The following is a 17,211-nucleotide window of genomic DNA, read 5'->3' on the forward strand; positions in this document are numbered from 1 at the left end:
TATGATTATGTGTGACTTATGATTTCCAAAATCATACTAGAAGTGCTTGTGCATTCTTTTTTCTTTTTATGCGAAATCGCAGCAAGAAAATGTGTTAGGAAATGAAATGCTTCTAAATATGTTGCATATAAGACATATTAAGGTATTTTCATTTCGACCACTGGCAACACCGTTGACCTAAGCGCGTTGTGTCCGGCACGAAAGCCATCTCTGGTTTTCCATTCACTCCCTGGAAAACTGCTTTTCTTTCTCCGAACTAGATATTATTTTTATTCTTTAATTCGTGAGCATAATAGGTCGGAGATTTTATCTCTTGTAAGTAAGAGGGAACTTAGCAGACACGACGGCAACGCCGCGGAAGACGTCGATTAAAATATGAGTTTCTACTTTTAGTTAGAATTTCCAAAATGGCTGCATGTATTCACCGTCTCATTGGGCGCCAGACCTCAAACTCAACATAACGCATAAAAGTAGCGTTGAGTTCCAAATGTAAATTAAAATAATTTGCCCCGCGGTTTTGGTTCGCAGACGACGCAAATTTTTGGGATTTCATGTTGCTGTTTTGCAAAGGACGGCCAAGAAATGTACAAAGTTTGAAAACGCACGTGCTGAGCTATTGTTCTGCCAATTAGATCTATTGTTTTTCCACGTTCTCGTTGCCGTCGCCGTCGTGGTTTGCTTAAAAATAATTAGGTAGCGCTTTGGACAATTATTGGATTTTAGCGCTATATAAATAAAATTATTATTATTATTATTATTATTATTAAATTCCCTAATGATTAATGAGACCAGGCCGGGAACTATGGGTATCCATCCCCGTCAAAATTCAATTTGACTCAAAATTTGACTTTGATTTGACTCAAAATCTTCAATTAATTTAAATTAAACATATCTTTCCTTACGTAACATGATTATAATTAGAATCTCGTGGTCCATTACCATCCTTAAACCACGGTCTAAGTTTTATTTCGATTAAATGATGGGCCCTAAGTAAGTCACGCCGCGCCAAACGTAACTCACGAAAAAGACCGAGAGAGGCCTGAGACACATTCTCGTACTCAGACCAAACGGACGCCGAGTTCGAATGTTCAAACTTTGAATGTCGAAAGTGATTGTCGAATGTGAATGGCGAAAGTGAATGTCGAAAGCGAATGTCGAAAGTGAATGTCGAAACTTTGAAAATTACGGTGGCTCTCAAGGGCCATCCACCTACAAAAATTTTCATGACTTTATCGCGTGATAAGTTTTGCTAAGTCCATTCATTCAAAAATTTGCAATCAACATTATCGCGCGGTAGATAAACTTATCGCGCTTTAAAACAACTTATCGCGCGATAGAACTACTTATCGCGCGATAGAACAACTTATCGCGCGATAGAACAACTTATCGCGCGATGGAACAACTTACCGCGCGATAGAACAACTTATCGCGCGATAGAACAACTTATCGCGCGATAGAGTGTTCTATCGTGCGATAGAACACTGTATCGCGCGATAGAACAACTTATCGCGCGATAAGTTATTCAGCCCCCACGGTGTGTAACGGCCAGTTACTCCTTGTGACGGCTTGTTACGCCTTGTTACTGTGTGTACTGGCTTGTGACGATCTGTTACGGTGTGTAACGGCCAGTTACTCCTTGTGACGGCTTGTTACGCCTTGTTACTGTGTGTACTGGCTTGTGACGATCTGTTACGGTGTGTAACGGCCAGTTACTACTCGTGACGGCTTGTTACGCCTTGTTACTGTGTGTAGTGGCTTGTGACGATCTGTTATGGCGTGTATTCTTATTATCTGTAGCTATATTGATGTACTGGCAAAGAGTTGTTTGAGTCATATTCTCATGTTAGTACCTTGTCTGATTGTTCGGCTTTCTGTTTTACGTGTTACGTCAAGTAACGCGTAACTTTTTTTCGGCTGGGTTGCACGAAAAATATATCTGGCATGGTATAATTTGAAGTGACGAATTGAATGTTTAAAGTGACGAATTGAATGTTTGAAATGACGAATTGAATGTTTGAAGTGACGAATTGAATGTTTGAACAACAAGTTTGAATTTTGGCGGGGATGGATACCCATAGTATGGGAACTTCCCTTTATCTGTCAGCAAAGCCTGCTCAGCGCATGAGCCAACGAGATGTCTATAAACCTGTCGTCAACTGACGACGGTGAAGACTCGAAGGGAAGCGAACATGGTTTTCAGAAAGTTACGACGAGGACTCTGTGTTTTAGTGCCTATCTACGTGTGCCTGGTGTTCATTGGATTTTTCTCATTCATATGGTCACGCTCTAGAAACCCCCAAACGCAAACACCAATTGCAATTGTGCCCGTGATCGTTTACACGGAGCCAATTTCTTTCGGTAATACTTCGTTCAATTCATCCAAAATGTCTGGAGTGTTAAACTTGCACATATGGAATGATTTATGTGGGAATAGCGTCGATATTCTTCGCGAAACGCCTCTCTTTCCTCGCTATCCTCACGAACGACTATTAATCGAGAGTTTTCAAACTGTGCGGAATGTAGATGCTTATGCGCAAAGAATTTTTGGTTTCATCGAACCTAAGGTTTCGGGCTTATACACTTTTGCAATTTCATCCGATGATACTTCGGAGCTGTGGCTTAGTTTGGACCAAAATCCACGCAATCTTCGCTTGATAGCAAGTGTTTTTTCTCCTACACAAAGCGCTTGGACAGGGGAAAGCGATTTCTCCAAATATGCCAATCAACAGTCTCGAAACATTCGCCTTGAGGCGAATCGAAGATATTTCGTGGAAGCACTTCATAAACAAGGTAACGGTGATGGCAGGATTCAAGTTAACTGGAGAAAACCGGGGTCTATAAAACTCGAAGCTATAACAGGAGAATATCTGAGTGGGTATTTGGACGAAAAAAGGAGAAACGAAAGCTTCCGTGACTTCAATATTAAGGGCCAAGACCACGAGGAACTTCAGAGGAGTCCAAGTCACGTTAAGCAAAGAATTTTTAAAGGGTTGGATCTAAAGAGCCAGTTTAATTACACGTCCCTTCCTTTCATTAATCGCAGTGAGGTCAAAGGAGTTTTAAAGTCGTGTTCTTACAAACCGAGTTACATTATCGAAAGAAACCTTTCTCGTTACGAAGGTGTTAACTTGGTGCACGATTCGTTGATATACCCGGTCGATAACACCTTTCTTCATCAAGCGCGAGTGCCGTGGTCGGCGGGAAATAAAATAGTTAATAATGTAACTGTTGGCAAAATTGTTGGGGAATTTATGAACAGTTTACGGAAGTTTCATCGGTAAGTGTGATCGATGGCTGGCTAAACTTCAGAATACCCGGCCAGTTATTTACGTGTCATTAAATAAGAATAGCGTCTAAACGGGTATTCTGAAGTTGCTCCCGATGGCTTGGTTGGGATGCGTTTGCATTTCTCGCTTCGATTTCATATTCTTTGTTGCTCTTGTTGACTCGTTTAAAACAACGAGGGCCTCCTAAGAGGCGTAAATTACGGTTTTTAAAACGTAAATAGAAATGATTGGAGTTAGAAGAAGAATTACATCCATATTTGGAGGAGGGAAAGTGCGAACAATATGGAAACTTCCGAAACTTCTTTCATGCCAGAACGTATTGGAAGTATGAAGGGTACTCGAATTCTGCGGGTTAATTACAGTAGTACAAAAGAAATGTCATTGAAGTTAATCATATGGAAATTTTGCGGTCGCCTTTAAAGTAGATTTGATTCCAATGATGCAAATTATCGTAGGCCAATTTTTCTATTCAGCTTTAAAAAAATTCAGGCGTGAAATTTGTTTTTGGCGTGAATACTCACAGGCTTCATTTTTTTTCTTTATTAGGACCGCGTGGCTTTGTTTACACTGTGAGAAATGATTATTTTAATAATTAAACGTTTTATAAGGAACCGCAATTTAAATTCCAATTTGTCGAGCTAGAGCATACTTCCACGTCCTTGCAATTAGGTACAGTTTTCAGGTATGGAAAATGCTAATTCCAATACTATTATGTTATTTTCACGTAATCAATAATTGGAGTTGGATAAACCCATCTGGCTCTGCTGAGGTTTGAAAACTTGTTTATTACATTTCTTAAAATTGGTCTGCTACTGCTCTTTCATTGTTGGAATGGATGTGAGAGAAAGAGACTCCTGCAGCAGTCTTTTGTGTCATTGGTTGCTCTCTTTGCCTTAACACAAAAGAACTAAAAAGTAACTTATGTCACACACAGTTTAATGCGATACTTATAAACAGCTCTCTTAGATTTCACATACTGTATGACTGAGATGATTGATGTCGAATTTTTTTTACAAAGCTTGCATCTGTGACAGCTCTCCAAGATGTTTGGTTGTGAATCAAACCCAACTTCACTTTGTTAGTTCCTTTTTATTCTTAAACTGCCTTACTGAGTCAATGTTGAACTTTTTAAACTGGGCTTGCACCCATCACAGCTCTTCAAGGTGTTCCATTTTGAATGAAAACCCAATGTCAATTATCTAGATCTCTTGTATTCCTTAACTGCCTTCTACCTTGAATTTAAGTACTAGGGTGTCTACTTGGTTACTTTATTAGGGGTCGAAGCTTAGGATTGAGTTAACTGGTCAGTAGTTTATTACCACTATGCCTAGAAAATTACCCTACAAACATGAATTCCTTATTAACTTTATTGCCTTCTTTCCTGACAGGAAGTACTATTTACAAAGAATCCTCAACGTTGAACAGAATCCTGATCCTAAGCTGGGAAGTCGTTTCCTGCTTGAGCTTGAATTGGGTGTCAGTGGATCAGGTGAAAGCTTCCGTCTCTCTGAATATGTGTATCTTCCTCTTGAGAAAGAGGAGCTTTGTTTCCCTGAAGGAGTAGAGTGGAATAGCAATGCAACAGTATACTTTATTCTGCCTGTTAAAAACCAGGGCATGTGGGTCCATCACTTTGTTTCTCAACTTGCTGCTGTGTCAAATCAGAGTGGTGATTACAACTTTCATGTTATTGTTGTGGATTTTTCAAGCGATGACATTGATTTTGATGAAGTGTTTAGTGTGTGGCCACTTCAAAACCGGTATACTCTGATCAAGTTGACTGGGCCATTCCACAAGACATTAGGGTTACAGAGGGCTGTCAGTGCTGTACCAAATGATGATGACATAGTCTTTCTTTTTGATCTTCATATTGATGTTCCTTTTGGACTGCTGGATAGTGTAAGAAAGGTGAGAAGGACTTAATCATCTACAAGATAACATCAGTATTTAAATTCTCCATACTGTTTTTCATATATTTCTTAAGGTGCTGACAAGGAGAATTTGTGAAAGTGTAGTGTGATCTTCCGTGTGAGTGTAGTCCTGAGAAGGGCTGTTGTCAGTGGCGGTGACTGACGTTTCAACAACCTGTGCGGAAGTCATCATCAGAGTCACATGACTCTTAGATGATGACTTCTGCGCAGGTTGTTGAAACATCAGTCACCACCATCGACAACAGCCCTTCTCAGGACTACACTCACCCAGTCGATCACACTACACTTTCTCATGTTACCCCTTGGTTCAAACTATTACTGCAAGGAGAATTTGTTTACGAATCAAGAGCTAGCTACCTTCAGATGGTGATCATTTTCTTTATTCTGGTGACCTTAATGTGTGATTCAGGAGTGATAATTATTGCAGGAAGAAATTAGATACAGTCACTCTTAAGGACTATAGGGTAAAGCCTTGATTGGCCTTTCTCCTAATTGATACTTTTGAGGGACAGATAGGGACATCTGGTAGTGTTACTTTCTAACTTTGTGTTGGGGAAATATAGGGATCATTCTGTTTGTGCATCAAAATGTTATTCCAAAACAAGATAGCAGTCAATCTCTTTTGCCTTTAAGAATATTCACAGTCACTGTCTTAAAATGAGTTGAGGCAACTTCGGCCAGAAACAGTACAAATTAGGCAGTTTGTCAAAGAGACTAGCAACAGCTAGTCTCTCTTGTGTACCAGCCTGAATGTTTAATACAGTTATGATCGAGTCTGGTTCTAAAGTTCTGGGTTCGTGTTAAAAAATTAAAATTTTGTATACCAGGTAGGTCTCCACATTTGAAATCATGCATAAGCTAGTGACCCAAGGCTCGGAAAATTACTAATACTCTAAACACCGAGAAGTTCCATGTTGGTCACTTTTGGAATATGAATGATGAAATCATTCAGAAATTGCTTGTTTTTATTTTGTTGCATGTGCAGCACACTATATTTGGCAAGGTAGCATATGCACCTGTTGTGGGCAGACTAGATTGTGGAGCATTTCCAAGTGATCCCTATGGTTTTTGGCAGGTGAATGGCTATGGAATTTTAAGTGTTTTCAAAAATGATTGGGACAGATTTGAAGGTGAGTGCCTAGAGTTTTTACTCTGAATTCCTTCTGTACTTTCACTTTACAAGTAACCAAGGAAGGAAATGGGGGAAAATGACTGAGTACAAATTTTGATTTATTGTGTACAAATAACTCTTAAAGAAACTGTGATGCATAATTATCTTCAAGTGTAGAGGGGTTAGGTTTAAGATGCTGAGATCAGTGAGCCAAGGTTCTTGGGTGAAATGGCCTTTACAACTTCACCCAGCTCAGAGAGCCTAATGCACAGGCAAACCACTTGAGCTAAAATGAGTTAAAATGGGCATTGGCTCACTTAAGTAACAACCTCGAGCTTTTTTCCCTCTCAGTGCACATAACAGATTATCACTTAGTTAAAAAAGAGAAGCAAAATACCTGAATGGCTTTTGAGTTGACCCTTTCACTCCCAAGATCTCATTGGTAATTCTCTTTACTGTCTATCATACAATTCTCATGTTGCAAGTATGGAGAATGTGTGGTTCCAGAAATTATTCATACCCCCCACGGAAGACTTTTTTGCACCCACCACCCCCCAGGATTTTCCATTCCAGGCAGTCTTTGATGACCCCCCTCCCCCCAGGAATTTCCAGAATTTTAATTGGGGACTTAATTCTTACCGCCATCGGAAATTCAAAGTAGTTTTTGTACTTATAAAAAGAGAAAGCGAATACTAAGTTGGTTGTGTAAATGCGGTAGAATTTTATTACAACACTGAAAACATTAAGATTAATGTTAATAAAAATGTAACACTTTGTTAAAGTGCACCTAAACCCCAAATTTTTTTTTCGCTTATTTTTTGGAGTATTTCTGTGCAAAAATTTTTTAATTTGCTCAAATCTTTAATTTTCTATGCCCAGTCAAAATACGGAAAATCGGCCGCCATCTTGCCCCACGACCGAGTTTAAAGAAGAATGGCTCTAGCGGGTAATGTGACGTCAAATCGAGAACATGAAAGTCTGCATCTCACACATTTTCACTTGTTTGGGAAGATTGTTGTCGATATTGTCCGAAATATGCCGACTAGGTGTGTTGTATTAAGAATGTATGAAGCGCAATACCCTCTTGCAAATTTCGCATGTTGCTACATCCTTCTACAACACACTTAGTCGGCATATTTTCGGACAATTATCGACCACAACATTCCCAAACAAGTGAAAATATGTGAAATGCAGACTTTCGTGTTCTCGATTTGACGTCACATTACCCACTAGAGCCATTCCTCTTTAAACTCGGTCGTGGGGCAAGATGGCGGCTGATTTTCCGTATTTTGACTGGGCATAGAAAATTGAAGATTTGAGCAAATAAAAAAATTTTTGCGCAGAAATACACAAAAAAAATTAGCTTACTTCGTTAAGCGAAAAAAATTTGTTTGGGTGTAGGTGCACTTTAAGCTTATACTTCAGCATCTTTGCCATCATTTTGGTAAATCATATCTGTGTTGTTTTTACATAAAATATAAATAAACATCTGGGTTGCAAAATTTAAAATGATTTAAAATGTCGATTGTTCCGTGTACGCGTATACGTTTTTGTGCTAACTCCGATGAGAACGTTTCACTCGCTTAAACAACTTTGCAAACCATAGTAAATAAAACAGAAACTTACAGGGTTCCTTTGTCTACACATTTTGTCACTTTCTTCAGGTTGATTCTTATTTAAAGACCTAAAACTTCACTAGCACACACATGTTAACAAGGTTTTGTGAACATTGCCACGATTTACTAAATTAGCCAGGTAGCCAGGCCTTCTGAAGGACGAGCAAGAAATGGGAATGGTCATGTTGAGACGGCCATTTCAAATCGTTTTGACTCCATTCCTAGCTTTGGGAGGTTGTAGCGCTAGCTAACTCGAAGAAAAAAAGAAATATTAAAGCCTATAATGTTAACTTTATCTCAATGGCCAAGAGTACTGACTTTTGTTTCAAAACAACGTACGTGAGTATGTTTTTGTGCTTCAGATTGATCGTATATATTGCTTTAAATGTTTTGTACGTGGTTTGTTACTCTTTGGAAAAGTAGTATCCCATGAAACCCCCCTACCCCGCAGAAATTACTGCCCTTGAACCCCCCTCCCCCTCAGAATTTCCAATGATCTTCTGTGGGGGGGCGGGGGGGAAGGATATTTTCTGGAACCACACAATTTGGTATTGGATCAACTGATAATCCCCTAAATGATATTTTTCTTTACGCTCATCACTTGTCTGCTTGATACTGTACTCATAATGTAAGGAGAAATTCTCTCTTGTCACTTGTGGGAGTTAAAGGTTGAAGGGATGTAGAGAGCCTGAAAGCATTAAAATATGGTGGTGTTAAGACATACAGGAAAGAGGTGCATGTAGGTTTTTTGGGGAAAGGGCAAGGCGTGTTGTTTTTCACCCCAATTTGACCTTAAGTCAACAGTTTGAGTCCAGGGTCTCCCTTTTCCCCTCCATGGGCAGGGCTTGAAATTAACGGTAACCCGTTAACCAGTGGTTAGTAATTTTCAACGTTTGGTTACTAAACATGTGTCCGACTAACCCAACATGGTTAGTAAAATTTTCTAACATATTTAAACATTGGTGGACTTTGGGACAAAGAGCACTTAGACCTGACTCTCAGAAGAGTACTTAAAATACTCAAGTTGTTAAATCCACTTAAACTCTTTTGAGAGAATTTGCTGTAGATGTACTGTTCCTGACTAATCATGGTAAATGGGAGGGAAATAAAATAAGTGCATAATTGTCAACGATTTTAAGGTCACCATGCAATTTCAGCCACTCTTTAATTTGTCTTAGTCGTTATTATCAAAATGTTGAATATTTGAGATCTTGTAACTTGTGAGCTTGGATACCAAACTTTATAATTTGCTTAGTAAAAAAGATGTCTACTCACCTGAAGGGTTAGTGCTCCAAAATTAAATTCAAGCCCTGATGGGCCATGAATATTATATCTTTTGTGCATACTGTATAGAGTATACTCACATGTGCTTTCTTTTTTCCTACATAGGTATGAATGTTAGAGATTTTACCACAAAGTGGGGTGGTGAGGATTGGGATCTTATTGACAGAGTATTCTCTGTGCAGCTGGAAATTGAAAGACTCAAACAGCCGGGGTTGTTCCATTACTATCACTCTCACAAGGGAATGTGGAATACATAGATTCTATAGGCAAACTAATAGCGTTTTAAATTGATTATGTATTTAGGAAACCAAGGCATGCAGATTGCTGGAAGGCTAAAATAGGTGTATGAAAGGGGTGGTCCTATCCTTGTTCAAATAATTTTTTCTTTGTAAAATTTAATCTTGTTGCATTACTATAGACAGATGAGTTAAAAGAAAACTTGTGCTTGTGAACCAACTTTGCTGTTTTCCTATAAAATTTTCCAAAGTTTCTTCAAATCTTGCCAGCAAACATTTATTTTTCTATCCCATCCTTTTTGCTAGATGTTGTTTTTTATGCTTAAATTATAAACACGGAAACTTCAGATACAAACAAAACAATATTTAATCATGCATGGCGATATCTGATTATAGAAGACCCTTTTCTTTTGGGACCATAAGGCCATTCCAAGCACTGTGATTGACTGTGATTGGCTGTCAAAAATGCTACAAAAAATTATTTTATTTAATTTTTCAATTGCAATTAGTACAATAATGAGTAAGAAAACGAGGATGTACTTTTAAAGTTAACAATGCCCATGAAGAAGTTATCTCCATCACTAAATCCTGGATCAGTTGAGCTTTCAGTCCTAGTAGTAGTTCTGTTGGTTCGAAGAATTTAGTATCAGGTCAAATGATAATCCCTAGTCGATATTTATCTCTCTTCTCATTGCTTCTCTGCTTGATACTGTTTTGATGTTGGAAGGAGAAATTCTAAGATCATCCATGGGAGCTAAAAGGTTAAACACTAAAATGATGACCTTAATTGGCTTACATCTAGTTAAAATGATCGGTGGATACTGACTTGTAAAATCAGTGTATAGTATTGCAAAATTTTCTCAGAGAAAGGAGGAATTTTTCTTATTTATTCTCTAATCAAGCAATTCAGGATTTCCATTCATTATTTAATATATTTTTTACGTTTGATAAAAATTTTACTTTACCACTAAAGGCTTTGTTATGCAGGACTACTAGAGCGCTCGCCTTCCACCAATGTGTCCCGGGTTCGATTCCCGGACCCAGCATCATAAGTGGATTTAGTTTGTTGGTTTTCTAGTCTGCTCCGAGAGGTTTTTCTCCGGGTACTCAGTTTTCCCCTCTCCTCAAAAACCATCATCATTTGAATTTATTTAATTTAGAGTTTATTTGCATTTACGCAGGACCCCACAAGCTGTTCAGCTTTAAACATTATCGTGTCTAAATAAAGGTGTTATTATAATTACTACCAAGTCTTTCTCTGTTGATAGCAAACTGTGCCTCTTCTTGGACCTGTGGTTTATGTGAGGCACTGTCATGGGCAACCACCAATTCACAGGTGGCCCAAGCTCTGCCGCAGGCTCTTTCACAATGGATTATTAATTAGTGGTTTAGTTGGACCACAGGTAGCCCAAGCTCTGCCACATGCTCTTTCACGGTGGACTATTAAAGAGTTTGGATAGTAGTTTAGTTAGACTTGCTTTTGAGCTCCGCAAATGTAATGTTGTGTGAAACAATCAAAGAAATAAAGTCTTATCTTCATAGAGAGTAGTCTGTGTTGTTCTCCTCGCGATTTGTGGCGGTTTTGATGTGTTTTAGCTTGATGCCCTAATCGCCACCGAGTCACCGTGCACAAGATACGGGTCTTTTACTTGGTAGGGCTCGGACGTTGAGCTGAAACAGCAAAATGGCCTCAAATCGCGACCAGAATAGCACAGACTACTCTGTATGAAGGTAAGGCTATTTCTTTTACTATTTCACACAGCTTTATATTTATGGAGCTCAATTGCAAGTCCAACTAAACCACTCTACAAACTCCATAATAATCCACGGGGAAAGAGCCTGTGACAGAGCCTGGGTCGCCTGTGGTCATTTAAGAATAAAGGACTACCCCAACTCCCCTAATCCCCCGCCCCACGAACCATCATCCGAAATTTTGATAGTGCGGCAGTCGCACAATGAAATAGATGGCACGTTGCGTGACGTAAAAATTAAGGATGCAATCTCGTCCCTAGGACCTTGGTTACAGAGAGAAATTAATACGTTTCCTTCACGAAAGTTTACAAGATTTGGCCGCTTTATTTCAATATGATTTCCATAGTTTCAATTTTATTGTGGACAATATCAGTCAGTATATTGGTAGCTATCACCATTTTCGTCGGGTTGGTAATCTACTTGCTCCTTGTACACGCGAAGTACGACCATTTACCCGGACCCAAAAGAAATGGCTTCCTCACCGGTAACATGGCGTTAGTCTACGAAAAGAGAACCAAACTCAACTTAACGATCCACCAGATTTGGGCGGAGCTTGCCTTGCAACACTCCCCAATGTTCGTGTTTTGGTTTTTCCATCGTCCAGTTGTTATTATAACAGACGCTCAGCTTGTAAAGGAAGTCTTAATTACGAAAAATCTCCCAAAGGACAAGTTCGGATACAGCCATCTCGCCTTGCTTTTTGGCGAGAGAATGCTTGGACAAGGACTTCTTTCCGAAGTTTCCGAAGAGGAGTGGCACTGGAAGAGGGCCACATTGGATCCAGGGTTTTACCGTCCGAGTATAGTGGGGATGATGGAAAGTTTTAATATGACATGCGACTCTTTCTTACAAAGATTAGAGACCCTTGCTGATGGAAAAGCGGAAGTTTCCATGGCTGAGGAACTTGTTAGGATAAACTTAGACGTGATAGCAAAGGTATTTTGAAATTTTTAGCCATCCCAGCCACTAAACCCGCCCTTCCCGGTCTTTTCCTTTTTATAGTCACCCTCAAATTGGGGTGTAGGGAGGAATTCCTCTTTCATCACACCTGGCAGTGAAAAGGTTATTATTTTAAGAGTGGTTTTTTTAAAAATTGAATGCATGATGAGTGAATTGATTTTATTTCGTGAAGGCGGAGAAACCAAATGATGATTACAATATATTCTTGAACAAGTGCCCATGCTTTAGTAAGCACCCCCCTCAGCCATTTTGTCAAACAGGCTAGGTGCCCCTCTCTGTCCTGGACCTCACTTCCTTGTATGGTTGGGATACAAAGAAAGCCTGTTTCTGTTGCTATCCTATTTATAACTTTTAAAACTACTTTGGGATCAGTGCACTGCCAGGTTAATAGTTTCTTAATTAATAGCCCTCTCAATTAAGCACTGTCTTTCCAATAAGCTCCCAGCTTTTTTTTTAGCTGAAGTTTTAAATATGGAATGCTATAAGAGTAAATTGTGGAGGTGCGGTGGCCTCATGGTAAGTGCGCTCGACTCCGGATCGAGTGGTCCGGGTTCGTGCCCCAGCCAGGACATTGTGTTGTGTTCTTAGGCAAGACACTGTACTCTCACAGTGCCTCTCTTCACCCAGGTGTATAAATGGGTACCAGTAATTTAATGCTGGGGGTAACCCTGTGATGGACTGGCATCCCATCCAGGGGGGAGTAGAAATACCCCTAGTCGCTTCATGCTACAGAAACCAGAGTGAAGCACTGGCCTAATGGGCCACTGGGCTCGTAAACAGACTTTACCTTTTATAAGAGTAAATTATTGATCTGTAACTGGATTAAAAATGGGACATGAATAGATTGGGTTTGTCTCATAAACCCCTGCAGGGGAGTTTTCCCAGATAAAGCAGAAAAGCAATCATTAAGGATGAATTATTTTAATAATAAGTGTCGTTTACAGGTCATGCTTTTTTTCGAAAAATGTGGATTATAATTGCATTTTTGGATCACCTATCAACCATTTTTTATCATCCAAGTGTCTAAAACTGCTTTTGAGGACTTAGAGTATGGAGAAATTTTTTTTTATTGAGCAAATTTTTTTTAGTCATCTGTTCCATCCTTATTACCATGTAACTGTGGCCATTTATTTCACCACTGAAGGATTATTTTGACTTGTTAGGTTGCCTTTGACCTGGATTTGAACTCAACAAATAATCCTGACACCCCAATACCTATCAATATCAGGATAGCTTTGGAGGGCCTCATTCAAAGTTTCAGAAAGCCTTTCATGCGGTTCCAGCCCTCCACCTTTGGCTACCAAGCTAAATGCAGAGAGGCTGTACGTTTTGTGAGAGGTGTGGCCAAGGAAGTGATTGAGAAAAGATTGAAGGCAAAAATGAAAGGAGAAGATCAACATAACGATCTCTTGTCACACATTCTGCTGTTACCCGAGAGAGACAGTTGCACCACAATGGATGACATGGTAGATCATTTCATGTCATTTGTAGTTGGTGGTAAGTGGGGGTTCTCATAGTCTCACTTGTAGCATAAACCACTTAACCCTTTAACCTTTAATAGTGATAACCAACCAATATCTAAAAAATCTCACCCCTGAATCAAACATCTAGTTCATGAGAAAAAAAAATGACGAAGAGGCAGGGGCATAGCCAGGATTTTTCAAAGGGGGGGGGTCACAGAGGCTACTCACCAGATTGTCATGTCGACCTCCACACCGTGCATGTTTTACTTAATGTTACAGTTTTGGGATGAGCAGTGAGAGTATAGAGGGCAGGCCTTGATATTGTCATGGCATTTTCACCACCTGAATATTGTAGGATATTTGCTCAAAAGGCCTACCAAGGGGGGGGGGGTCACAAGCACCCCAGGACTCCCCCTGGCTACGCCCTTGAGAGGTCAACAAGTTCTTGATTATTAGGCAAATTCTCCCTGTAATTACCAAAGGAAAGATATTGTGAACAGAATGGAAAAATTGCAAACTGTAGTTGGGGTGTGAAGGATTAAGCTTTAGACTCATGAAGTGGGTAATGGGCAAAGCAGAACATGACAATTTAAATTTTTGTGTACCACAACGTGTTGACCTGACCTTCTTGTTTGGTGCATTGCATAGTGTTTAACATTTGCAAAAAATATATTCAGGGTTATTGAACTTTATTCCACCAGTGCCTCTTAAGCTCTGACCCTTTTCACCTTGCCTGTACCAGTTCTTGTCTATTCCTCTTTTCTACCCTTCCTCTATCTGCTTTGAAGCTAAAAGTCCAGATCATGAAATAATGTCAAAGAATGTTTAATAAGATACCTCAGGGAGCCAAATTTCCACTACAGGAGGCCCAAGAAGTTTGGTTGAAGAGTATCCAAAGGACAAACTTTCAGTGAAACTCATAATAGATCAAAAGCTCTTACAGACTAAATTAAATATCTAAGGTCACCAAAGGTTATCCTTGTTCCCAAGGCCATTTTTTCATCCCGTTGTCACAGTAACCATTCCTGAGGGCGAGAGAGATTGGTAAGGAAGAAGAAAGACCCTGGGATCTAGGCTATGCGCGTGGGAGACCTCCTCACGCGAGTGAATCCGCGCGGGGAACTGTGTAATTCATCTTTTCCCATTTGAGCGCCTGACCGTTGGCTGGACTGTACTGGCATCACTGCTACACACAAAACATTTTTTTCAAATGCATTGAATCTCGCATGATTCAAATTATTTTTCAGGTGAGGAGACCGTCTCGAATCATTTAACGTTTCTTCTTGCGGCGATAACTTCTCATCCCAGGGTGGAAGAAAGGTTTGTTACACGTTTTAGTTGCAGGTCTTTTACTTGATGAAACATCCTATTTTAATCTTTACTTGTATAAATTAGTAATTTTCAAGAATATCTTACGTTTAGACTTAAGTCTATTTAAGTAGAGAATTACGGTAAATTTCAAGGTTGGCTAAAGAATAGAGAGGGTTGTTAAGTTACGAAAGAATCGATTGAATGTCTCCCATCAAGTGTTACACCAACTGCCTCGTTATTACAAACGCCCGTCCTTTAAGTTTGAACACTCAAACGAGGCTACTACTAAACAATGCCTATTATACAGGGTCCTTGATATTCACTTCATACGTTCGCTTTCCTTCTATAGGATTGTGGCTGAAATTGATGAAGTCCTAGGCAGTCGATGTGCCATGCGCTACGAAGACCTCGCAAGGCTCAAATATCTGGAACAGGCAAGCAAGGAGGCTCTGCGCCTGCATCCACCAGAACCAGCGATCACGCGCGTTGCGAATGAAAGCATGACCCTGGGCGACTACCACATTCCCGCCAGAACGAGCATCATGGTGAACGCGTATGTGCTTCATCACCATAGTAACTACTGGGACAACCCAGAGGAATTCGACCCAGAGCGCTTTTCAGCGTCAAATCAGGAAAATGTTGAACACTATGCTTATTTTCCTTTTTCTCTCGGCCGTCATACCTGTATCGGCATACATTTTGCTCACGTCGAGACCAAGCTGTTGATTGCCCGTTTGCTTCAAACATTCAAGTTCAATCTTCTTCCAGGTCAAGACCTCAAACAAATGGAACACATGACGCTGAGCCCAAAGAACGGAGTGAGGTGCACGCTGTCCCTTAGGTGAACGCTGCCTTCTCTAGCATTTCACCTAAATTTTGACTTAGTCGTATATATGAATAACTTTTTCTTAGTCAAAATTTGTAGGCACGAGTAGGAATGGAGTTGTTAGTGTGAAAAAAAAAAACATAGAAACAGGTATTCGCGATTTGGAAACTAGGATTTGGTGTGCACCAACTTGCAAGATTATGTGAACGCTTACGTTGTCACTAGTAAGATCCCCACGAGACCCCTTACGAACTACGAGAGCTCTCACCGTATCACGTCAAACTATTCAAAATGGCGCCTACTGGGAATCGAAGCTCAAGCGTCAATATTGCTGATAGCTAATTCACACCAGGAAAAAACAAGACTAGTTAAACCGGCTATAAGTGAATGAATGTCAGTAAGAGATATCTCAAAAACTGATTTGTCTATAGGTCTCAAGAAATCACTATAGTTATAACTTGTATTTTCAGTGAGTTACATTTGAATTCGACATCGGTTTAACATTTTAACCCCTAAGAGTGACCAGCATCTAATTTCTCCTTACAATATGACCCCCGAATCAAACACTAAGGCTATAAGAATAATGAAAATGATCAACAACTAAAGAAACTCTTGATTGATAAGGAAATTCTCCTCGTCAGCATCCTCAACTTCGTTCCCAGGGCCTTTTCCATTGGTTAGGGGAAGGAAATAAGGGATAAGGCCCTGGGAACGAGGTTGCGGCATCTTAGGAAATCGCGGTATGAGAACAGTACAGTATGGAGAATATGCATACTGATGTTGGGGTATAAAGAGTTAAGCAGGTTCTATGAAGAAAAAATTTCGGACAGCGTATAATGAAAATGCTTTAAAATATGTTTAACCTTTGGTGTGAGTGAGGAATTAGATTTGTTTCCAGTTTTTTATTAGGTCTTATTTCGCATTTGTGCTTGCGAATCTTCACAATATGACATTTTCAATTGCCGTGACTCTTGATTGTAAAAAGTTAAAAGCCGTGAACTGTGAACGATATGCCAGTCTTGATACGTGAAACAAAGAAATTATTTTCCGTTATTCGTGATAACTAAAAATAAAACGCAGTTTTTTTCCGCGAAAATTTACTTGCCGAAGACTTACGTCTGCAAAGCAACGCAAAACTCTCCATGCGTTCTCTAACGTGACCTACTTATTTTAGACCTTGCGTGACAACTGATGAGGGTATGAATCAGTTTAGTTCTTTGATTTTCTTCTTAAAAAAAAAAAGGTGTCATTGTGTGAAGAAAAACATTGGAACTGACACTTGGCATGAAACGAGGAAGAGATTCACTATGTAAGGTTTTCAAAAGGCAAGATCTTTTTTCACTATCATGCAGCGTGAAATGAGAATATGGATTACCGTGATTTGTTATTTGTTATATTTAATTGTCATGAATAGTACGAAGGACCCCCCCCCCC

At 39.7% G+C, this 17,211-nt stretch overlaps 2 protein-coding genes across 2 annotated transcripts; both read left to right on the forward strand.

Annotated features, from left to right (window-relative positions):
- Nucleotides 1-1,925: 1,925 nt before the first annotated feature.
- Nucleotides 1,926-10,711, forward strand: LOC111336369 (beta-1,4-N-acetylgalactosaminyltransferase 3). Its single transcript, XM_088727143.1, has 4 exons — nt 1,926-3,277; nt 4,676-5,195; nt 6,204-6,348; nt 9,335-10,711. The coding sequence occupies exons 1-4, from the start codon at nt 2,190-2,192 to the stop codon at nt 9,484-9,486; spliced, it is 1,905 nt and encodes a 634-aa protein (XP_088583269.1). The 5' UTR covers nt 1,926-2,189; the 3' UTR covers nt 9,487-10,711.
- Nucleotides 10,712-11,371: 660 nt separating this feature from the next.
- LOC111336613 (cholesterol 24-hydroxylase) lies at nt 11,372-17,200 on the forward strand. The gene is made up of 4 exons (XM_022942742.2): nt 11,372-12,153; nt 13,341-13,674; nt 14,888-14,960; nt 15,301-17,200. Exons 1-4 carry the CDS (start codon nt 11,551-11,553, stop codon nt 15,794-15,796), a joined length of 1,506 nt encoding a protein of 501 aa, XP_022798477.2. The 5' UTR covers nt 11,372-11,550; the 3' UTR covers nt 15,797-17,200.
- The last annotated feature ends 11 nt before the right edge of the window (nt 17,201-17,211 follow it).

This window comes from Stylophora pistillata, chromosome 7 (genome assembly GCF_964205215.1).
Source record: "Stylophora pistillata chromosome 7, jaStyPist1.2, whole genome shotgun sequence".
NCBI lineage: Eukaryota > Metazoa > Cnidaria > Anthozoa > Scleractinia > Pocilloporidae > Stylophora > Stylophora pistillata.

Coding starts and splice junctions, on each gene's coding strand:
- LOC111336369 (XM_088727143.1), top strand. CDS start 2,190: ATGGTTTTCAGAAAGTTACGACGAGGACTCTGTGTTTTAGTGCCTATC. Junction 3,278..4,675: donor AGTTTACGGAAGTTTCATCG/GTAAGTGTGATC, acceptor CTTTCCTGACAG/GAAGTACTATTTACAAAGAA. Junction 5,196..6,203: donor TGCTGGATAGTGTAAGAAAG/GTGAGAAGGACT, acceptor TTGCATGTGCAG/CACACTATATTTGGCAAGGT.
- LOC111336613 (XM_022942742.2), top strand. CDS start 11,551: ATGATTTCCATAGTTTCAATTTTATTGTGGACAATATCAGTCAGTATA. Junction 13,675..14,887: donor CATGTCATTTGTAGTTGGTG/GTAAGTGGGGGT, acceptor ATTATTTTTCAG/GTGAGGAGACCGTCTCGAAT. Junction 14,961..15,300: donor CATCCCAGGGTGGAAGAAAG/GTTTGTTACACG, acceptor TTCCTTCTATAG/GATTGTGGCTGAAATTGATG.